Consider the following 24,813-nt stretch of genomic DNA (forward strand, 5'->3'; position numbering starts at 1 on the left):
TGTATTGCACTGTATCAGAAGATACGGAAAATGTAATAACAAAGTCCTATTAGCAAAACCAGAAGGACCTCAGCAGCCTCGCAGTCCACAGTTGTCCATACTGTGACAAAGAGGGATGAGTTGAGCAGTTTGATGACCATACACAGGAATAAGCTCCCGTGCAGCTCAGTGAAACACTTGGTGTGAGTGGCATGAGTCTTTAGTTGAAGACACTTCTCTTGTTTTTTATGTAAATATTCAGCACAATTCCAAGCACCTACCAATTGTGACACACAGTTCATCTTTCCCTAATAGCTTGTTAGTGTCCTTCTCTATGCAAAGTGAACTTCCTCACAGTCTGCTATAAAGACTTGATATCATGCTGTCAGTTGCAGCAGAAGAAGAGAAGCTCCCATCAGATCACCTTCAATACCAACCATGTTCTCTGTAGCTCTGCTGCTGCTGGATCCTGTGAGTCTCACTGAGGCAGAGACACTGACAGTATGATCACAGCACACTGACACCAGAGGAGGAGCCCTCAGACCACTAATGACTTCAGCACCAGCTCACTGTTACAGAGAGAAACAGACATATTTAGCAATGAAAAAGTAAAAGGAACATAAAATGTTTTGTGTACATTATAATAATATTAAATATACAGTGGAGGCATTTTCCAAAACAAATCTTCTCTGTCTGGCTGTCATTACTACTAATTAACAATAATATAATTTTTCTTGTGTAAGATTTTTCTCCAATGTAATATGAATATCACTTTGTGGACCTGCAGTCAGATCAAGATGGGTAAAAAGAAAACATAATGTCACATTTTTTTGCAAAGTCAAGATTTTGTCTCATAATAGTTGGTGAGTATGTTTGATATTGTTGTTTGTTGGAGGATCACTTGAGAAAACACAAAATTCCACTTTTGAGGGAAATTCATATTAAGCAAGGTTTAAATTTAGAGTTAATGCAAAACCTAGCTGTTTTCCACCTTCACTAATGTGACTGCAGGGAGGATGGAAAAGTTGTAATTTTCAGTGAAGCTTTTGTTTAACATAATATGACAAAGTTTATGTGTCTGACTGGGAAATGTCTTGTAATATAATGAAAAGTTTTCTTATTTTTATTCTTGCTGGGGTATTCACTGATATATTTATGCTGTTGGTGTATCCGTCTGTTTTTAACCCACTGTCTCTCTCAGAGCCCTGCACTCCTCCTTTCCTAACAGATTTTAGTCTTTTTGTATCAACACTGTATCTCCAAAATCTCCGACTGATGTCCTGAAAATGATTTTGCTTATGAACACTTTGTGAGAAAGTCTTCACATTCTTCACATGTTGTTGACTGTGCATAATAAACAACTTAAAAATGTGTTTATCAGTGTATTGTACAAATAAATACTGAAACATGAAACTCTTGTAGGAACCAGTCATACAGTAAACATTGATTCTCCAATTTCACCAAACAGTAACTGAGATCCAAGTCAAATTCAGTTCCTCCCTGTGAGGAGGAGTCAGTGCAAAACTCAGATGTCTTCCACTTTGCACACACCTTACACTCAATAAAAATAAACATATCAAACATTAAATCAAACTTTCTCACTGCTAATCCAAAATCCATGGTTATGTAAGAAAACATCTGGACAATATGGTCTAAAGTGTATCTTTTTAATTTAGCAAACTGTAGAATCCAAAATGACACTGCATTGACCAAGTGCATTGCAAGTGCCACAATCAGGACTATAAGAAGTTAACATCTTCTTCACAAAACAGCATAATTTCAACATTTCTGCAATTACTTTTCTTACACTACTTTTGTAGTTTACAATTTTGGTTTTATGTTTTAAGGACAACAGTAGTTTCAGTTTTTCTCTATCCACATTTAGCAGGATTTTCTGGATGAACTCAAAAATTATAAATCAAACCTTTTGAGTACTCAGGCTGGAGGACATACAGCCATACAAATGCAGTACTACATCAGGCTAACAATCAGTCCAGTGAAAGACAAGCTGATCCTGGAGGAAGACCTTGATTTCACAGAGATGGAATGGCACCATCTTTACCGTCAGCAGTGACTTGCACTGTGGTAGGACCTTGGTCTGCACCATCCTGGTAAATATGCCCAAAAATGTACAAATACAACTTTGATTAAATCACTCACACACACACACACACACACACACACACACACACACACACACACACACACACACACACACACACCTCAGTACCAGAAATGGCTATATTATTTAGCGTTACCAAAAAGTGTAAATAACTAAACATTAGAGCCATTTCAGCACACATGTTCTTAAGTTAGGTGGGAGCCAATTAGAGCACCCAGAGGAAACAAACATGAAGATGGGAAGAACATCTGCAAACTCCTCATAGAAGACCAGAGGTAGTTGACCAGGACCATCACAATCCAATTTAGATGACACTACAGTATCACTCAATCATGAGTGAATTCCATGACTAATCTACATGAGAAGTCCGTCTGATGTAACATTTTTTACTCTGATTTGGTTCTTAGACACAGTGTGTTGCTAGAGATTGACAAGCAGGCTCTGCATGCACAGCGAACCACTAATCAAAATATTGTTCTTGATCAGTTTATCAAACAACCAAAGCAGGCAGCGTTGAAATGTTGGTTTTGATAAATATTTCATTAAATGCTTAACCTACTATTGCTTGACCATGTTAAGTGTACATCAGCCCATCTTGCAGGTGTAGAACTGCTCTGTGTCGTCTCCTTGCAGCAGAGCTGGTAGACATCTGAGACATACAGTCTGCTCCACATTGATGTCTTGCGTTTGCTGTAGTGAAACATAAGAAAAAAGACTAAAATACCAACAATATATATTTACACTTTGCTGCAGACTGTGCTCATTGTTTTTCTCTATATTATAGGGATGTCCCAAATATACTGTATATTTTTGTCTGAGCAAGAGTTCTTTGCAAATGCAAGTCCAATCCAATACTTTTTTATTCAAATTTTAAATAAATATATACCTGGCACACTGATATAATGCAGCTTTAACCTAATACATTCAACAGACTTTATTTTACACAAGCATCTATACATCCCAAAACTGAAGATCTGTTCAGTAATTTAAGATATGAATGAATATTTACCATGAAAAAATGTGACTCTTGACTTTGAAATCAAGAAATATCAATCTGCTGAAGCTACTAGTTGAGTGTTCGGTATCCTGCTCTTTGCTAGAAAAAAAAGAGGAAGAAAAGAACAGGGAGACAACAGGTCTGTTGTCAGTTAGTTACTATCCATGTTTTGTCAACACCAGGTGTCGGTCACTTGCACCAGTGTGTCGAAATAATTTTTCACATTCACACAATCTTAATTTTCACTCGCATTTACAAGCAAAATTGTTGCACTGTAGGCTGTTATAAAGTGGAGTAGCACTGTAACGCTAGCAGGCTGAGGTGGATAAAAAATAACATGAGTACAGTAAGAAAAGGTCAGATTTTTTGGGTTAATTCTGTCTATTCTGATTCAAATCTGCTCGAATGTGCCCCAGTACTGATCCTCAGGATCTGCTCAGGACATAATATTTACCTGAGAATGCTTTTACAGTGGAGAAGAGATCTTCTGGGCACCAGTCCAATTCTCCTGGCATCTCTCTGGCGACAGCTAGCAAACGATCTGTGTGAGAAAACACATTATGAAAAGTATAACAATTAACAATAAAATCAACCTAATTACATAGCTCTAAATATGTGCACTTTAAGTTACCTGATGTTACTGGAAAGGAGCTGGCCATCTTTTCTGAAAATGCAGCACAGAATGTTACTAATGTGCATTTTGAACCTCATCAGTTTCTGAGTGGAAACTCTACATAAGATCAGCCTTTATTTGTCTCACAGGTGTCTCACATACAGTCGTTGCAAGAGAGAAAACAATTCCCCACTCATCCTACCTTACCTATGAAATGAAGTTAAAAACACTCTCAAACACTCACTGGAAACAAATCTAAAATTTCAGAAAAATAAATCATACCTGACATCAACATGAGTGAAGTTTGGAAAGAATGATGAAGTCAGTCTCTATCAGTCTCTCCTTCTCCTGCTGCTGCTGCTGGTAGACAGCTGGTTCAGCCAGCAGCTGAGTTTATACAGTATGTGTAATATTTTAATGTACGGGGTAAACTAAGCTAAACAGTTACTAAAGACAGAAATCCTTAACTTCAGCTTGTTTGTAACAATTAGCTATTAGCCGAATCAGCGCTGTGCTTGTGTAAAACTACAACACAGCTGTGGTGGATGAGAAACTGAGCAGATTAAAATATCGGGCTCTACATGTTTATGCTAAACAGGTGTATTGATAAATGTTTTAATAACCTTCCAAACTGTCGCGATTTTCTGTTTGTGTTGCTTTCTCTGTGCTGAAGTTATTTTAATAAACTTGATGGTTTTATCCAGTTTGTTATTAAATGTTTGACAAACTTCATTGTGTGTCTCTTCAAGCAAAGCCTATAGTTTATTATATTCCAATCAAATCTGATTTTCATTTATAAATTTTGCTCATGGATAGTGGTTAGTAAATAATGATGCGTCTGCATCGCTTTGTAGATACATTAATGTTTGTAAATTATGTGGAATCTAAAGTGAGTCATAATATGAGAGTGACAATAAATGTTGCAGTTTCTTTCACAAAATCACTAGAGGGCAGTCAGTGTCAAGTTTCTAAAAGGAGACACTCAGATCTGCTGTTCTCATTGATCTTAACTGACACTTGAACTCTGGACTGAACTAAAGTTTAACATGTAGAATGGATACTGTGATAGTTGATACTTTTCTACCCTAAACAAAAGTCATGTGTTAACTTGATTCAGCACATTTTGAACTGAAAAGTATGGCAGCATATTTATTGTTGTATAAAAAAAATTTTTATACAACAAACAACATCCCGACAACAATTAACCACATAGCATGATATCTGATTAAGACAGTTTTATTTCTGACATAATCAGACACAGATAAATGTAAAATGTAGTTATAATCACAGAAAGTAACATATAAATGTGTAAACTACTTTAGGTTTTTCTAAGATAAAAAAAATGTTTTTTGCATTTAGTCAGTTCCTGAGCAGCTGTTTTCCTCCTGAAATGATGTCTTTGACATCTGCAAACGCTGAAATTATTCATCTTCGTCTTTTATGCAAACCTTCAAACCAGCAGCATCAGACTTAAGTTTTTATACCATCTACATGATCCTGGCTGCTGTCACTGTATTTGTATTTGCAACAATATTATTTTAATGAATATGTTTTCCATTATCCATGATTCATGTTAATATTTCCATTAAGAATAGTTATAATGAAATAATGTACAATGAAATTAAAACATCATATGTAAAGCAGAGGTGATTTCCAGGCATGTTTTCACTCTGCAGATATAATAACAGTCAACAGACTCTTCTATTGGCTCCAGTTAGACCAACATTGATGCTTCATGTGTTTGATTCTATGCAAACTCAGTGACCTTCCTTGTTACTCAGCTATAAAAACTTCCCATCAGGCTGTCAGTGGAGTTCACAGCACGTCACTTTCAACATAAACCATGTTTTCTGTAGCTCTGCTGCTGCTGTTGGCAGCTGGATGTGAGTCTCTCTGGATTTGTCAAAGTCAGCAGTTCTTCTTTTGCAGTATAACTTGATCATTTGTTACAAAACATTTTCTTTTTTAACAGGTGTGAAGTGTGAACAGTTGACACAGCCAGCCTCTGTGACTGTGCAGCCAGGTCAACGTCTGACCATCACCTGTCAGGTCTCTTATTCTCTTAGCTACTGGACAGCTTGGATCAGACAGCCTCCAGGGAAAGGACTGGAGTGGATTGGAATGAGAGATACTGGATCTTCATATTAGAAAGATTCCCTAAAGAACAAGTTCAGTATCGACTTAGACTCTTCCAGCAACACAGTGACTCTAAACGGACAGAATGTGCAGCCTGAAGACACTGCTGTGTATTAATGTGCCAGAGATCCACAATAACACAAACCATCAGTAGGCCTGAAGAAAAACCCCTCAGTGCCTGAACACTTGTAACATGAAGCCACCAGAGGAGGAGCCCTCAGACCAATAATGACTTCAACACCAGCTCACTGTTACAGTAAAGAGAGAAACACTTTATAGATTTTATAAAATGTTCTTCATGTAATTTAACAGCAGCTCTTTTCAATTTAAATACTCAAAATCACTGATACATCATTTATTGTTTTCCAACAGTGAAGAATTTTAAATATTAAATCTTTAAAGTAATCAAATAATGTCAGTTGACAACTTAGCTTTAAATGGTCCATTACAAGAAACAGCTTTTCAGAAAGTCAGTTTCTCTTCATTTAATCTTTGCTAAAATAAAATAAAACTGATAATTAACTGAAACAGTTACATCTTTAGCCAACTTTATGGTGAAACTTAAAAGTTATTATTATTAACGTCATTTTAAAAGTGGTTTCAGTTTCTGTGGTAAAAAAAACAAACACCTTATAGCTTAGTTTGAGATGAGGGAAGCAAACAACATGAAATGTCTCCTGAAGGTCTCAGAGAAGTTTTATGTCATAAGTTGTTTTTTCTACAGGGGGATTGCAACAACTACAATTTAAATATGGCTGCAAAACCTATTTTTTCATGGAGATCAAAACACTAAATTCAACTTCTGAAGACAAAATTAAATTCAAAACAAATTGAGATGTATGAATCAAATTAATTTGGTTCCACTCAATCCAGCTCTCTCCTCCTTGTGAGGAGGAGTCAATGCAAAACTCAGATGTCTTCCACCTCTACTTATCTGACTGCAGAGAGGATGACAGAGAACAGTGGACACACAGTTTAACATGATGGACTATAGGACAGGACTGCTGCTTTTAACTGTCTGCTGGGCAGGTGAAGATCTTCAGTGATCTTAATTTGACGTATTTTTATTTGTGCTGCCACAATGTAAGGGATACATATCTTTTTTTGTCTTAACAGGTGTTGATGGTCAGACTCTGACAGAATCTGAACCAGTGATTTAAAGGCCTGGAGAATCCCACAGACTGACCTGTACAGCCTCTGGATTCACATTCAGCGGCTACAGCATGCATTGGGTCAGACAGGCTCCTGGAAAAGGACTGGAGTGGGTTGCCTGGATTGATAGTGGTAGTGGTAGCAGCAAATCCTACTCTCAGTCAGTTCAAGGCCGGTTTACCATCTTCAGAGACAACAGCAGACAGCAGCTGTATCTGCAGATGAACAGTTTGAAGACTGAAGATTCTGCTGTTTATTATTGTGCTCGACACTCACAGTGACTGGAGTTGGTTGAGCAGCTGTACAAAAACCTACAGTACTCATCTTTCAGGCTGTTAGAGCCCAAACATGACTTTTCTTCACATTCATATTACATTATTTGTTCTATTGTTTGTATTTATTTTGTGTTTATTATTTTACATTATATATTTTACGTTACATATTTTTGTGAATGATACATTATACAACATCCTGAAGAGTGTTCTTGAGAAATATTTGTATGAAACATTAAACACATAAAAAAACACACAGTGAAGATCACTTGTTCAAAAACTGCCAAAGACAACACAATAATCTGGTTGCTGAAGTTACAAATACGTACACGTCTACATATGTAGACACAATAATGTCTTTAAATTATGTGGAATCTAAAGTGAGTCATAATCCATCCATCCATCATCAACCGCTTATCCTGCATACAGGTTTGTGGGGGGCTGGAGCCAATCCCAGCTTACATCGGGGGAAAGGCGGGGTGCACCCTGGACAGGTCACCAGGCCATCGCAAGGCTGCGAGTCATAATATGAGAGTGAAAATAAACACATAAAATCACTAGAGGGCAGTCAGTGTCAAGTTTCTCTCTCCTCTGTTTCTAAAAGGAGACATTCAGATCTGCTGTTCTCATTGATCTTAACTGACTGACACTTGGCTGAACTAAAGCTTAACACTCCTGCTGCTCATGTCCACTGGATACTGTGATAGTTGATACTTTTCTACTCTAAACAAAAGTCATGTGTTAACTTTGTTCAGCACATTTTGAACAGAAAAGTAAGACAGCATATTTAAGTGTTAACAAAAACTACAAAAAAACATCAACAGGTAACCACATAGCATGATATTTGATTTTTTTCTGACATAATCAGACACAGATAAAGGTAAAATTTAGTGAAAATCAGAAAAGTAACTTATACATGTGTGAACTACTTTAGTTTTCACCTAATAATATTGAAAATATTTAGTTTTTGCATTTAGTCACTCAGGTTTCAGTTCCTGAGCAGATTTTTAAAGGACCATATGTCTTAAAGCCTTCATCATCATCATCAGGTCTTTTATGCAAACCTTCAAACCAGCAGCATTAGACTTAAGTTTTTCTTACTATGTAAATGATCCTGGCTGCTGCCTTATTTCTGTTTGCAGTGAATACAGTAAGTGAGCAAATAAATGAATAAATAAATGCTGCAATTACAAAACAATGTGCTCAGAGGTTTGAAGTTCATGATCATGAATGTGATGTAGGAGGTGCTGACAGTAAATAAATGATCTGAAGAAAACAGATCGCATCATGTTTAAAGTGTGTTTTAATAATCTATAAACATACTAGACACACTGTGCAAAGCTGATTTTATTGAATATGTTTTCCATTATCCATGATTCATGTAAATATCCACTTACAAATAGTAACAATGAAATAATGTGTTATGAAATTAAGATATAATATTTAAAGCAGAGGTGATTTACAGGCATGTTTTCACTCTGCAGATATAATAACAGTCAACAGACTCTTCTATTGGCTCCAGTTAGACCAACATTGATGCTTCATGTGTTTGATTCTATGCAAACTCAGTGACCTTCCTTGTTACTCAGCTATAAAAACTTCCCATCAGGCTGTCAGTGGAGTTCACAGCACGTCACTTTCAACATAAACCATGTTTTCTGTAGCTCTGCTGCTGCTGTTGGCAGCTGGATGTGAGTCTCTCTGGATTTGTCAAAGTCAGTAGTTCTTCTTTTGCAGTATAAATTGATCATTTGTTACAAAACATTTTCTTTTTTTAACAGGTGTGAAGTGTCAACAGTTGACACAGCCAGCCTCTGTGACTGTGCAGCCAGGTCAACGTCTGACCATCACCTGTCAGGTCTCTTATTCCGTTAGCAGCTACTGGACAGCTTGGATCAGACAGCCTGCAGGGAAAGGACTGGAGTGGATTGGAATTGGACGTGTTGGACAGACCACATATTACAAAGATTCACTAAAGAACAAGTTCAGTATCTCCTTAGACTCTTCCAGCAACAGAGTGACTCTAAACGGACAGAATGTGCAGCCTGAAGACACTGCTGTGTATTACTGTGCCAGACAGACACAGTGAAACACATTAACAGGAGAGTCATACAAAAACTACTTCCTCTATTTACCAGCACCACTGGCGACATCCACTTGTCTCAGTATTACTTGTTTTTTTTCCGTCAGAATACTGATTGATTGACAGATTGAATATTAAAGATGCAACCTAGACAAATAAATAAAGCATTTTTTTGTTTGTCCTTTGAAGCAATGTTTCATACAATGCTGTATTAGTGTGGTGAAACAGTTTCCTTGTGTCTTCTTAAGGAAATTTATTGATATCATGCATGTGATACAAAAATGTACATTTCAGTAAAATGTCAAGATACAATCTTCCACATGATTTGCAGATTGAACACCAACATCTTTCTGAAAACAATTTTCCTACACAAAACCCATTCCACAATCAAGTGTTCTTTTCCTGGTCCGTTATGTACATGACAAACCCTCAGCATGTTACCAGTATGTATTGCACTGTGCTAGAAGTTACGGAAAATGTAATAACAAAGTCCAATTAGAAAAACCAGCAAGTCCCCAGTAGCCTCCCAGTCCACAGATGTCCATACTGTGACAAAGAGGTTATGAGTTCAACATTTTGATGACCATACACAGGAATAAGCTCACCTTCCAGATCAGATCACCTTTAATACCAACCATGTTCTCTGTAGCTCTGCTGCTGCTGCTGCTGCTGCTGGATCCTGTGAGTCTCACTGAGGCAGAGACACTGACAGTATGATCACAGCACACTGACTGTTCACTGTTATTACACTGATTCACTGAATTCATTCAACATGTTTTCCTCCACAGGTGTGAAGTGTGAACAGTTGACACAGCCAGCCTCTGTGACTGTGCAGCCAGGTCAACGTCTGACCATCACCTGTCAGGTCTCTTATTCTGTTAGCAGCTACTGGACAGCTTGGATCAGACAGCCTGCAGGGAAAGGACTGGAGTGGACTGGAATGAGAGTTGGCTCCAGCACACACTACAAAGATTCACTAAAGAACAAGTTCAGTATCGACTCAGACTCTTCCAGCAACAGAGTGACTCTAAATGGACAGAATGTGACACTGCTGTGTATTACTGTGCCAGAGATCCACAATAACACAAAACAACAGTAGACCTGAACAAAAGTAGTATATTAGGGGCAGCTTTGCGTGCTCCCGCGAACCCCCAGTAACAAGCTGTTTCAAATGTATGAGCGATTATTTAGGCTACTCTTGTCGTTCTTCTGTGACTCTTAAGGACAGCAATTGCAATAACCTGCCGCGTTGTCAGAAAGGAGAAAAAGAGCATTTATTTTATTGAAGTAACATGGTGACTTACATAGAAAGGAACTAGTTACATCTTTAGCCAACTTTATGGTGAAACTTAAAAGTTATTATTATTAATGTCATTTTAAAAGTGGTTTCAGTTTCTGTGGTAAAAAAAAACCACCTTATAGCTTAATTTGAGATGAGGGAAGCAAACAACATGAAATGTCTCCTGAAGGTCTCAGAGAAGTTTTATGTCATAAGTTGTTTTTTTACAGGGGAATTGCAACAACTACAATTTAAATATGGCTGCAAAACCTATTTTTTCATGGAGATCAAAACACTAAATTCAACTTCTGAAGACAAAATTAAATTACAAAAAAAAATACTTAAAACTGTCTCCTATTGTTAGGATAGTAGATTGGGTGACATCTATCTGTTTAAATCACATCCTAATGTTGGACACACAGCTGTCGCAGATAGAGAATGCAAACACAGGTTGCTTTTATGTTTCTACATTTTAGAAACCCCTGTGTTAATATTCTATGACGATTCAACTTTCTCAGTAACAAAGTGTTTCAAATGTGTGAGTGATTTTCTTATATAGACTACTCTTGTCTTATTGATCAGGGATTTGCGCTCTTGTTTGACTCTTAACTTATAGATTGAGACCTTGTAAATCTTAAGGACAATGATTGGAGCGGGTTGTTAGAGAGGAGAGAAAAACACTCATTTTAGTCCTAATTACATTGCTACATTGCTGCAGCTCCTATTCACCCTGTATTGAATGCTTCGTTTTAGCTATGGAGTGATACATCTTGTCTCTAAATGATCTTTGTTGGGAGCTGCACATTCGCAGTTCTTAGTTAAGGACTACTAGCCAATCAGAAGCAGAGAAGGGCGGGTCAGCGAAAAGACGGTCAACAGCTTCGATTCAGCTGTAGGCTCTGTTGCCTCTGTCTCTACATCACAGTAACAACTTCATGTCCTTTGACTGCTTGGAGGGTAGCTAGTGTTTGGAAGGGAGAGGAGAGGTGTGTGCTGCAGCTCAGTGTTTTCCCCCGGTGTTTCTAAGTAGTAGTAGTAGTGTGTCGGAGTAGTCGCTCACCCAGCATTATAACATGTATTTTCATTGCGACGTCACAAGAAAGGGAAATAAAGGCTGGACTACAAACGAGCCGTTTTCAGACAGTTCAGAGCAGAGTTTTCAGTGGGAGATGGGAACTCCCTTTGGGGTGGACTTTGGGCTTTTTCACTTTGCAAACCTAGTACATGCACAAAAAACATATATAACTCAATAAAGGAGAGGGAAAAAGCCATAACACCACCTCTTTAATAGCTTACCTCAAAACAGTGTGCATGAGTGAAACTTAAAACCTGTGTCATCCTCATAACGCAAACAATGTCTTTAAACAATGCAGCAGTAGGTCTATTAAAAGATAAAACCTTTTATTTTTGTAAGGAATCCTATCTGTTTTATATATTTTGTGGGCCATCATGATGAATAGACTTACTAAACTGCATAAACAACAGTTAAAGAAAAGGTGTAGGTATTATTGGTACTGTGCTAAAGCACATTTCTTTACCTGAGTCTTTTTAAGACTTTGACCCCCAAGTTACATAAATATCCCTCAGAAAGAGATGGCATACTCCGGTTGCTTTTACTGTTTCTACAATTAGAATCCACTGTGTTAATAAAAGGAGATTAAGAAACTGCCCAAGTGGTGTCACCAATGTAAGGGAGGATCTTGGAGGAGTGTGGGACTGCGTTGATGGGAAAGAATAGGACGGGATCACAGCCAGATAGCTGTCGGATTGACATGAAAGCATGATTACGGATCTAGAACTGGTGAACGGTGAAAGCGTGCCGGAGTGCTTGTTTGCCTCAAGGCTTACCTGAGGTCCTCGGATGTGCCTCATCCTCGTCTCCTCTGCGGTGGGGGCTGCTGTCACCCCGCTGTTTGTGGCTGCCGGTGGCCAGAAGGGGACCTGACACAGGAAATGGTGGAGTACAAAATGGTTGTCCACCTGTTTGGTGCCACCTCATCCCCAAGCTGCGCCAACATTGCTCTACGGACAACAGCGGAAGTTAACAGAACAGGATCTTCACCTGAAGCTGTGGACACAGTTCTCAGGAATTTTTATGTAAATGACTGCTTAAAGGCAGTAAGTAATGAGTCTGAAGCCATCACCCTGAGTAGAGACCTCATGGCCTTGTGCGCCTCAGGTGGATTTCATCTGACTAAGTGGACAAGCAACAGCCGAGTTTTCTTAATGGCTGTTCCAGAAAGTGAGAGAGCTATGGAATTTAAGGTTTCGGACCTGGATTAAGATGCTCTTCCTGTTGAAAGAACCCTTGGTGTGCTCTGGGACAGTCTGACTGCTTCAAATTCAGAGTCAACGTCAGCAAGAAAGCAGCAACAAGAAGAGGAGTTTTGTGAGTCGTAAGCTCCATATACGACCCCCTTGGACTTCTCACTCCAGTTGTGCTGCCAGCTAAGATCTTTTTGCAGCAACTATGCAAGGACAAGCTTACATGGGATGAGGTAATGCCTGACAAACTCGCGCAATACTGGAATGCTTTGATAAGTCAGCTGCGTCAACTTTCAGACTTCCAAGTGAGAAGATGTATCAAGCCTGAAAGATTTGGATCTGTCGTGTCTACACAGTTACACCATTTTTCTGATGCCAGTAAGAAGGGCTATGGAACGGTGTCTTTCCTGAAGCTCACAAACAGTGACGGCCATGTGCATTGTGCTTTCATGATGGGAAAGGCACGGGTGGTCCTCTAAAGCAAACCACTATTCCACGTTTGGAGCTAACGGCTGCTGTGGTATCCGTCAAAATAGACACACTTTTAAGGAAGGAGCTGCAGCTGGAGCTAAACGACTCTGTGTTCTGGACTGACAGTACTGCTGTATTGAAATACATTGGAAATAAGGCTCTACTTCTCAAAACCTTTGTTGCTAACAGAATTGCAATCATCACAGCATCAACGCAGATGGAACAATGGCGGCACATCAAAACAACAGAAAATCCAGCTGACTGTGCATCTTGTGGGCTCTCTGCAGAGCAGTTCACGGCCACTCACAACTGGATTAACGGACCTTCAGTGTTGAAAGATCCTGCCTATCAACAGCCCAGAGAAGCAGTGTGAAACTTTCTGAGGATGATGACGAGGTGAGAAAGGCTGTCATTGTGCACTACACAGACCTCACTGAAAGTACTGACATGATAGACAAATTAATGGGCTATTATTCCAGCTGGCATCGCCTCAAAAGAGCAGTGGCATGGATGCTTAGACTCCAAGATGGTCTACTGCTTTTAAGCAAAAGGCGGCGAGAACTGGAAGCTGCAATCCGCCAATGTGATTCTGGCTCAAACAAGGTAGTGATCGATATGAACAAAGAAATGCAGCAGTTGAGAACAGCCTTTCAAAAGGGGCCTCTGGATGTGGAGAACCTTAACCATGCAGAAATGGAGAACATTTGATATTGTCAAAACCACAAGTTCCAAGTAGAGATCTCACCCCTGGAAAAAGGGAAACCAGTGAAAAGAAATAGCCCTTGCTTCCCCCAGGACTGTTTAGCAAGGATGACTGTTATTCAAGTCGTAGATGGAAGCAAACTCAGTACCTAGCAGACCTGTTTTGGAAGAGGTGGGTACGTGAGTATTTGCCCAGCCTACAGCTACGGAAAAAATGGGATGAAGTCAAACAAAACCTAGTGCCAGGGGATGTTGTGATGATCCTGGACGACAATGCCCCCCGGAACTCTTGGCTGCTGGGTAGGGTAGTGGACACTATATTGGACACTAAAGGACTGGTTCGTTGAGTGCTGGTTAAAACAAAATCCAGTACTTTGGAAAGGCCTGTTGCTAAACTTTGTCTCATATGTGAAACAGACACATAATGTGTTGTGCTGAGATATGCTGGTGACATCTCAGTAAGTGGATCGCTGCTTCTCAGGAAAGTGTTGGGTCAGATGTACGACCAGGCTGGGCCAGTTAAGCCTGGTCCCCACCTTCACCTACTTAATAAACTTTGTCAAAAAATACTCCATTAGCTTTCTATTATAGTCAATAAATTTGCAAGCAAAAACTTCTTTGGAGACGGTCAAGAGTCGGTGCAAAAGAGTTTATTCCAAAATAGGTCACATAAACCCGTACAACATCCCAGCAGGTCGGAGGATGAAGCCCATCCTATGGTCTGCAGACAGTCTTATATATATATCTCTTCTGGGCTGGTTTGCCCCCTCCTTTCCTCATGATGAACTTCTTTTCCTCTGTTATTGTGTTGTTTTTACCAATTAACACTGTTCCCCAGCTGTCATTTATTACTGTATTGTAGACTTTCTACATCTTTATACTACTGGATAAGAAGTTCATCATTTACATTTCAACTTCAGTCTCACTGTGTTTTTTTAAAGGTTACGCATGCTTAATTTGACACATAATTGTATTTTTTAACCAATTAATATAAGAATAACATAAGTAAAGTTGCATTTTTCATTAATGCTTGGTTTCTTACAGCATTCTTGATGTTATCCTGGCTGCTTTCTGCTTTCTGCTTATCATCTGTCTGTCGTGTTTTTGCCAAGCATCTGTCGGTTTTTTGGTCATCCTCTGTCGTGTTTTTGCAAAGCATGAATTCCTTCAGCAAGTTCACTCAAAGTTCACACAGGTCATAAGCAAATTCACTCAAAGCTCATACTGGCTATAATAACCAGAGGTTGGAAGTTGACAATCAAATCCCCTTAATCAGTAATTAAGCATATAGTCTTAATGTTAGCAGATTAACACCTCAGCAGTTCCTTGTGTAATCACAACAACAGTAGATAACGGTAGACCAAAGCATGCACTGTCACAGTGTCGGCAGATCTTGCACACCTGCAGCCTCTCCTATGGTCATAATCTACAGTAGATGACAGTTGGACAAATACAAACCACCTGCAGCCACTTCCTGCAGTCATTCCTCCCACTCAAGGATCTGTTTCTGTGTTCATGACTACAGTTCACTACTTATAAGTAAAAACTAAAGCATATCTATGTCATAAGAAAATGATTAAGAATGATTATTGATTAATACTAGTAAAATGATTAAAAATGATGATATAAGAATGATTACTTAAAGTAACTGATTAAAGACAATAAAACTGATTAAAATTATTAACAATGATTATTAATATTGATCAAGGATAATCACTGATGACTGTTTCTTGACTGATGTCTAACTTTTTGTCTGCAATGCTCCCCCTCTCTGTGTCCTAGGCATGCCCTCTGCCGATCATGCTATTTTAACCAAAAACCTGACTTTGTGGAATAAGCTGGTGTCTCTTGTACTTTTTGCTATAGACAGGACCTTCTTACTGTATTGATGTATGTTTTGTAACACAATTTTCACTAGTTCTGCTTCTACATTTTCCTTTGCTGGTGCTTTTGATGATGCCTTGCTGTGCTCATTCTGCTCCCAGAGTGCACGTACCTGCTTACACACACATGTGCTACTGTTACTGCCTCCGGGCAGCTAGACACAAAGAGGACCACACACTCTCAGAGCTATGGAGTTTCAGCATTGTGATCTTAACTTTACACTATAAAATAGCACTCTAAATGATGACAATAGCTATAGAGTTTTGACACTGTAATCTTAACTTTACACTCTAAAATAATAATTTAAATGATGCCAATGCAGACCACCTTCGCTCTAGTAATTAATGATAACAATTTAGGCTGTAATGTTCTAAAATAATTCTCAACAAAAGGACACTGTTAAGCTGTGTGTATCCTTTGGACATAGTAAAGGGGGAAATGTATGTGAACGCGTTAGTGACTTTGGTACTCTGTTACAGTTTTAAATGGCTCATTTTTTAAGTTGGAGTAATCATAAGTCATCTTGCCTTATAATTAGAAGCCGAAGTACACAAACAAACCACACAGTGCAAAGAATAGGGCAATAATACCTGCATGCCTAAGTGTGCTAATTGCACAAGGTGAAAAACTGAAAACCTGCCAAAGTCTTCTAAATGAAGCTACCCACTTTAATATTGTGAATATCCATCTATTGCACAAACTATATTTACACATGAAAAAGGCACTCTTGGAGGAATGACTCCACAACATGACAGACAACCTTCAACAAACAGTAACTGAGATCCAAGTCAAATCCAGTTCCTCTCCTGTGAGGAGGAGTCAATGCAAAACTCAGATGTCTTCCACCTCTACTTATCTGACTGCAGAGAGGATGACAGAGAACAGTGGACACACAGTTTAACATGATGGACTATATGACAGGACTGCTGCTTTTAACTGTCATGTCATGACATATTTTAATTTATCCTACTAATGTAATGCATTAAATGCATGTCTTTCTTCGATATGACAGGTGTTGATGGTCAGACTCTGACAGAATCTGAACCAGTGGTTAAAAGGCCTGGAGAATCTCACAGATTGACCTGTACAGCCTCTGGATTCACATTCAGTGACTACGAGATGAGCTGGATCAGACAGGCTCCTGGAAAAGGACTGGAGTGGATCACTTATATCAGTAGCGATGATGGTAGCAGCAAACACTACTCTCAGTCAGTTCAAGGCCGGTTTACCATCTCCAGAGACAACAGCAGACAGCAGCTGTATCTGCAGATGAACAGTCTGAAGACTGAAGATTCTGCTGTTTATTATTGTGCTCGAGAGACTCACAGTGACTGGAGTTGGTTGAGCAGCTGTACAAAAATCCCACAGTACACATCTTTGTTCTTTTAGAGCCTAAGAGTTTTTTTTTATAGTACTTAAATCATCTACTTTATGTTGCATTACATGTTTTTGTAAACTGTTCCTGAGAAACCTTATTACATTACATATGAACATATTAAAGAAAAACACAATAAAGATCACTTTTTTATAACAGACAGCACAACACTATGGTTGTTGAAATTACACTAACAAAAAGACAGACTAAACATTTCTATACATGTCTACAAATTTAGATGCGTTAATGTCTGTAAATTGTGTGGAATCTAAAGTGAGTTATAATATGAGAGTGAAAATAATTTCGTGCAGCTTCATAAAATCACTAGAGGGCAGTCAGTGTGAAGTTTCTCTCTCCTCTGTTTCTAAAAGGAGACACTCAGATCTGGTGTTCTCATTGATCTTAACTGACTGACACTTGGCTGACTGAAAGCACTCCTGCTGCTCATGTACTCTCGATACTGTGATGATTTTCAACATCAAACAAAGTCCTCTTTTAACTTGATTCCACACATTTTGAACAGAAAAGTATGGCAGCATATTGAAGTCATTTTTTCACAATCACAAAAAGTAACTTAAATGTGTTAACTACTTTAGTTTTTATGTAAGATAAAATATAAATTTTTTTGCATTTAGTCACTCAGGTTTCAGTCCTTCAGCAGCTGTTTTACTCTGGAGGTGCCAAGTTATTCTGTATGTGTCTTCAGACATCTGTAAACACTGAAATCATTCATCATCATGTCTTTTATGCAAACCTTCAAACCAGCAGCATCAGACTTTTTTTACTATGTAAATGTTGCTGTCACTTTATTTCTGTTTGCATCAAATACAGTAAATAAAGGAATAAATAAATGCTGCAATTACAAAAACCTGTGCTCATAATTTTGAAGTTAATCATTAATATGATGTAGGAGGTGCTGACAGTAAATAAACGTTCTGAGGAAAACAGATTGCATCATATTTAAAGTGTGTTTTAATAATTTATAAACATGCTAATCATGATTAAATTTAAATGAATATGTTTTCCATTATCCATGATTCATGTTAATATTCACTTACAAATAGTAATAATGAAATATTAAAAACTGAATTGAAATTAAAACCTCATATGAAAGAAAACAGGGTTGGGGGGGGGATGTGAGAACTGAGAAACAGGAGAGAAAGGGGTTAGACAGGCTTGGATTAAATGGGCACAGGTGGTCGATTTAGTAAGAGAGAGGCGTGGTCCTGTTCCTGAACTTTAGTTATAGAACTCCATTATTTTCAGTATCACCTTTTTTACAATACTGATTGTGATTAACTCTCACTAATTAAAATTCTGTGTAGCATTTATTTATTAAAGCGTTTATATAAATACAAGATAGACATAAAAAGGAAACAAACACACAACAACCAAAAACAAAAGGTACAGAACGGCTTATATGATGCAGGAGGGGGGTATACAGCACAGTGCCTATAATAAATTATTTATTCATGATCATAGTGTGAACTTTATTTGTAAAGGGGGAGCTAAGGTTTCAAAATATACCCACATTGGGCTGCTCAGTAATCGTCTGTTTTATGTTTTATAATATGAAACTCTGAACTCAGAGACTGGAATATTTCATTGGCATTAAAGGAACCGCTCTAAGCTGGTTTAAGTCCTATTTATCAGATCGATTTCAGTTTGTACATGTTAACGATGAGTCCTCCATGCACGCCAAAGTTACTCATGGAGTTCCTCAAGGATCTGTCCTTGGACCAATCCTCTTCACTTTATATATGCTTCCTTTAGGCAATATTATCAGGAAACATTCCATAAGCTTTCATTGTTATGCAGATGATACTCAGTTATATCTATCGATCAAGCCAGATGAAACTCATCAGTTAGCTAAACTTCAAATGTGCCTTCAGGATGTTAAAACCTGGATGACCTGTAATTTTCTCATGTTAAACTCAGATAAAACTGAAGTTATTACTCTGGGGCCTAAGCACCTCCGTGATGCATTATCTAAAGATATAGTTTCCCTGGATGGCATCGCCTTGGCCTCCAGCACCACTGTGAGGAATCTTGGAGTTATCTTTGATCAGGACATGTCGTTTAAGTCTCACATTAAGCAAATTTCAAGGACCGCCTTTTTTCACCTACGTAATATTGCGAAAATCAGGAACATCCTGTCTAAAAATGATGCAGAAAAACTAGTCCATGCATTTGTTACTTCTAGGCTGGATTACTGCAATTCCTTATTATCAGGCTGCTCGAAAAAGTCCATTAAGACTCTTCAGCTGATCCAGAATGCTGCAGCACGTGTTCTGACAGGAACCAGGAAAAGAGATCACATTTCTCCTGTTTTAGCTTCTCTGCATTGGCTTCCAGTAAAATCCAGAATAGAATTTAAAATCATTCTTCTTACCTACAAAGCTCTTAATGGTCAGGCACCATCTTATCTTAAAGAGCTCATAGTACCTTACTACCCCACCAGAGCACTGCGCTCCCAGAATGCAGGGTTACTTGTGGTTCCTAGAGTCTCCAAAAGTAGACTAGGAGCCAGAGCGTTCAGCTATCAAGCTCCTCTCCTGTGGAACCAGGTTCCAGTTTGGGTTCAGGAGGCAGACACCATCTCCACATTTAAGAGTAGGCTTAAGACTTTCCTCTTTGATAAAGCTTATAGTTAGGGCTGGCTCAGGTAGTCCTGAACCATCCCTTAGTTATGCTGCTATAGGCCTAGACTGCCGGGGGATTTCCCATGATGCACTGAGCTCCTCTCTCCTCTACTTTCTCTCCCTCTGTATGCAACCTTATCCCATTATTGCATGTTACTAACACAACTTCTCCCCTTTCTGGTAGTCTTGTGCTTTCTCGTCTCTCTCCTCTCTCCTCCTATCACTTCCTGCAGGTTTTCTGGCTCTGGAGCTGTGGAGTCTGGAGCTGTGGCTGCGGGTCACCTGCTGCCCCCGTGTTCCTGCTCGACACCCTCTGCTGCAACGACTATTTTTGCTAGTCTTATTGTTATTATTGTTATTATAATCATTAACATTACGATGGTTACCATTAACACTATTATAAATATCTGTACCATTTTTCATTTAGTCTATAGCAACATTACCTTCACTGTGTGTACCTCTGTGTGTATATTGTGTAGGCTGCCTCCCTCCCCTCTCTCTCTCTCCTTACATCTCTCTCTCTCTCTCTCTCTCTCTCTCTCACCCCAACCGGTCGAGGCAGATGGCCGCCCACCCTGAGCCATGGTTCTGCTCGAGGTTTCTGCCTCTTAAAAGGAAGTTTTTCCTTGCCTCTGTCGCCTAGTGCTTGCTCTTGGTGGGAACTGTTGGGCTTCTGTAAATAACATCACAGAGTACGGTCTAGACCTGCTCTTTTATGAAAAGCGCTGTGAGATAACTGTTGTTGTGATTTGGCGCTATATAAATAAAATTGAATTGAATTGAAATTGAATTGAATTGAAACACATTTCCAAACGTGTTCCCAATTCATTCCAGAACTGTAACCTTATTCAGTCAACAGGACAAGGACACAGATTTACAATTATAATTGAAATCGAATGAAACACATTGTGTGTTTTTTAAGCCACATGCAACACTTTTTACAAAGAGCCAGCCAGGATGTCTGCAATGAAACAAAATAAGTCAAGTCAAGTCAATTCAAATTTATTTATAAAGCACATTTAAAATAAAATAAAGATAATCTTGACCTGGGTAAGCTATCAAATGCATGACAATCATTATCAACTGAGCTGCATCAGTCGACTAGCAGGCAGAGTGGAGAGAGAGAGTCTGATTCGGAGAGTCTGTGGCCGTCACCTTTGGCTTATTGTAACCAGCAATTGACCCTTTCATGACTTGGGGAAACCTGCGTCACACAACCCATAAATTATTTCTTCACATCTACAATTCACATCCACTGAATTTATAAATCTTATATAAAATGTTTTTATGCACTTGATTTTGGGGTTTTCTGTCACAATGTCCTTAAATTCTGAACAGTTAATCAACACTATTATAACATACAGAAATATTTGTTAAGGTTTTATTTTATTGTTTTTTCCCTAATAAAATATAATTTTAATTACTAATTTGGGGGTATTGTAAAACAGATACATTGTTGTGACAGACATGATACAGACTGTGCCTAATAATAAAGCAACCAATAAATAATAATAATGTGTTCATCAAAAATGAGATTAAACATTTATAAACATTTGTAAACATTTATTTTCCAGTTTCAGCAAACAGTAACTGAGATAAAAGCCAAATCCATCTCTTCCTTGTGAGGTGGAGTCAATGCAAAACTCAGATGTCTTCCACCTCTACTTATCTGACTGCAGAGAGGATGACAGAGAACAGTGGACACACAGTTTAACATGATGGACTATAGGACAGGACTGCTGCTTTTAACTGTCTGCTGAGCAGGTGAACAAAATTAAGATGAAGAACATAATGTAATCTTTTGGTAAGGTCAAATTTTGTGCCATGAAAATTCATTTGTGAGTATGTTTAAAATTGTTACTTGTTGGATGATACTCTGATAAATCTGACCACATAATAAGACAGAAAATTCAACTTTTGAAGACAATTCATATCAAGCAAATTTTTTATTGCCTAAATTACATTTATTTGGCTGGTGTTGCAACTCATACATTATTGTTTTTCAAGTCCAACAAACAAAAGGCCAAACTCTTAATGCAAAATCTAACTATCTTCAACCTTCACTAATCTGACTGCAGAGAGGAAAATAAACCTTTTAATGTTTTACTGTAACTTTTGTTTTACTCAACATAACAGTGTTTGTGTATCTGACTGAATTAATCACAAGGACATGGTTACAGTTTATAAAAAGAACATGCTAGCAAAGCCGCCCTCAACGTGTTGATGTAGTTTTGTTTAAAAAAAAAACAAATAAGTAGCAACACCTAATAATGCTCTATAGGAAAGCAGGAAATGCATATGCATGGGAATAGTGACTGTGACTAACTTTTGAAACTGAAGACAGTTAGCTGTGTGTAATAAAACTAAAACGTGGTACTGGAATAATCAGTGAAAAGACACAAATATTTCTTTATACCAGTTACAATATGTGTGGTCTGTTGTGAACGTGAAGATATCGGCCTGGGCTAACATTAGATTCCCAGGCTGAATTATTATCCCAGTACGGCCCTGTGGAACAGAAATATTTTTATTGATGTTGATTTGACATTTATGTTGATATTTTACAAGCATTAATATACTCACCAAACACTATCAGCTCTCTCCTCCCTGTGAGGAGGAGTCAATGCAAAACTCAGATGTCTTCCACCTCTACTTATCTGACTGCAGAGAGGATGACAGAGAACAGTGGACACACAGTTTAACATGATGGACTATAGGACAGGACTGCTGCTTTTAACTGTCTGCTGGGCAGGTGAAGATCTTCACTGATCTTTATTTAATGTTTTCTTGTAATGTGTCAGTTTGTTGCATGTGACGGTTTTCTTTGCTGTATTAACAGGTGTTGATGGTCAGACTCTGACAGAATCTGAACCAGTGGTTAAAAGGCCTGGAGAATCCCACAGATTGACCTGTTCTGGATTCACATTCAGCAGCTACAACATGCACTGGGTCAGACAGGCTCCTGGAAAAGGCCTGGAATGGGTTGCTTATATCAGTAACGGTGGTGGCAGCATCTACTACTCTCAGTCAGTTCAAGTCTGAAGACTGAAGATTCTGCTGAACCTCCACCTCTGCCTGCCACACCTGCCACACCTGCCAGCAATCAACCTCATCTCTGCCAGTACTTCAACCCCGGTTCTCCACACAATCTCTGCTTGATCGTTGTTGCTCCTAACCTGGTGCCACTTCTTCACTCAAGCCCGTGCATAACCTGCATCATCTTTGTTTCCCTGTTCTTGGTTTTGTCTGTGCCTAACCCAGTCTGTCTTCCCTCCAGGTTCACTCACCTCCGCCCTTCGTTGTCAGCTGGGCTCGCCACCCTGCCCTCTCCTCTCGGACCCCCTCCGCAGCGTCTTCCAGGCTCTTCCCCGTGCCCCAGCCCTACTTACTCCTCGGTCCCCCGCGCCCGTGTTCCCCCGGCATCCACCTCTCCCTTACCTACACTTCCTCGACACCTTTTTTCCCCTCAATAAATCCCCTTTCACCTGAGCGTTGCTTTTTCTGTCCAACACACCATAACAATAGGATTTAAATAATGATTGTGTTTAAACTGCAAAGAAATATTTATAAAATATATAAAGAATCCTGAGAGTAACTACATTCATTTTAGCTGATGCTTTCATCCAAAGCAACTTACAATGGTGGATGTTTCACAGTGGGAATCAAACCCAGTTCTCCCACACCAAAGGCAAGCATCTTATCTATGCACCATCACAACCCAGTTGATGCAATTAAACAGCAATAAAGTTATTTGAAAAGCTCTAGTTAGACCAACATTGATGCTTCAGATATTTGATTCTATGCAAACTCAGTCACCTTGTTACTCAGCTATAAGGCTGTCAGTGGACTCCTGGAAATGGAGTGGATTGGTTTAATCTATGGTGACAGTACCGGGGGGGGGGGGTTCCTCCCCAGGAGTTGGCCTTTGCCAAAAGTATTCCTGATTCCTTTCCCCCCAGAATGGCTTAGCCACTCCCTTCTCTCTTTAGCCGATGTGCAAATGTGATAAGCCAGAAATGCGAGAGGGGGGTACAAACAACTCCTGCCTTGAGCTAAAACAATGTTTCATTATAAAATGTTTTGTTCTGTTTAAATAGTAATCCCTGCTAAGTTAGTAGTGGCGTTTGCCTCTTAGGTTAGTAGTTATGTTACCATGTTGTTGTTGAAAAGAATCTAAATAAGTTAATTTTGCAGTGTTTTAATTTTCAACAAGGATCATTTTATTTTACATTTTATGTTGTAACCAATGCTTTGTTTCCAACACTTTATGACACTTACTTTAGAAATGATGATAAAGAAATGTCATCCTATACTTGATTAATTTTCCAGCTCGAATTTAATGATAAATAATTAAATTCCCCAGCTCCTGAGCAGAAGACTGTTATCTAGCTATCTTCATGTAACCAGAGCTCCCCCAAGTGGACAAAATAAGTATTACATGCAATCGTTCTGAAATGTCGATGTGATTCCTAGGAAATGCTAACCTAAGGTTGAACTACTGACAATTGTTTTCCTTTTATCAAATGCTTAAAACTAAGAACGGTATACCCGTTTGACAATTAAGGTTTGATTGTGGGAAGATATTTGATTACAATACGCGCAAATAGATTTTTGAATAGATATATTAAAAGTTTAAAGAAATGACAATTTCTCAGGAAACCGGAAACAAAGCCCTCCCTCAGGGGAACAAAAGACTGTCCCTCTGGGAACCACGCCCCAACCCACAAAAGCAGCGACACACGCTGTCTCCTGCTCTCTCTTGTTCTGGTTCTCTGCAACTGCACTTCGGCACGCACCCAGCGTACCCCGTCTCCCGGCAACGCCCTAAGAAGTTCAACCCG

General features: G+C 38.9%; 1 gene segment (V, D, J or C); it reads left to right on the plus strand.

Annotated features, from left to right (window-relative positions):
- Positions 1 to 5,516: 5,516 nt before the first annotated feature.
- Positions 5,517 to 9,375, plus strand: LOC119886849. The segment is given in 2 exon segments: positions 5,517 to 5,594; positions 9,053 to 9,375. Coding segments are annotated over 2 exon segments (348 nt in total).
- The last annotated feature ends 15,438 nt before the right edge of the window (positions 9,376 to 24,813 follow it).

This window comes from Micropterus salmoides, unplaced genomic scaffold, assembly GCF_014851395.1.
Source record: "Micropterus salmoides isolate LMB-PRFRI ecotype aquatic unplaced genomic scaffold, ASM1485139v1 Ms_hic_scaffold_10, whole genome shotgun sequence".
Taxonomy (NCBI): Eukaryota; Metazoa; Chordata; class Actinopteri; order Centrarchiformes; family Centrarchidae; genus Micropterus; species Micropterus salmoides.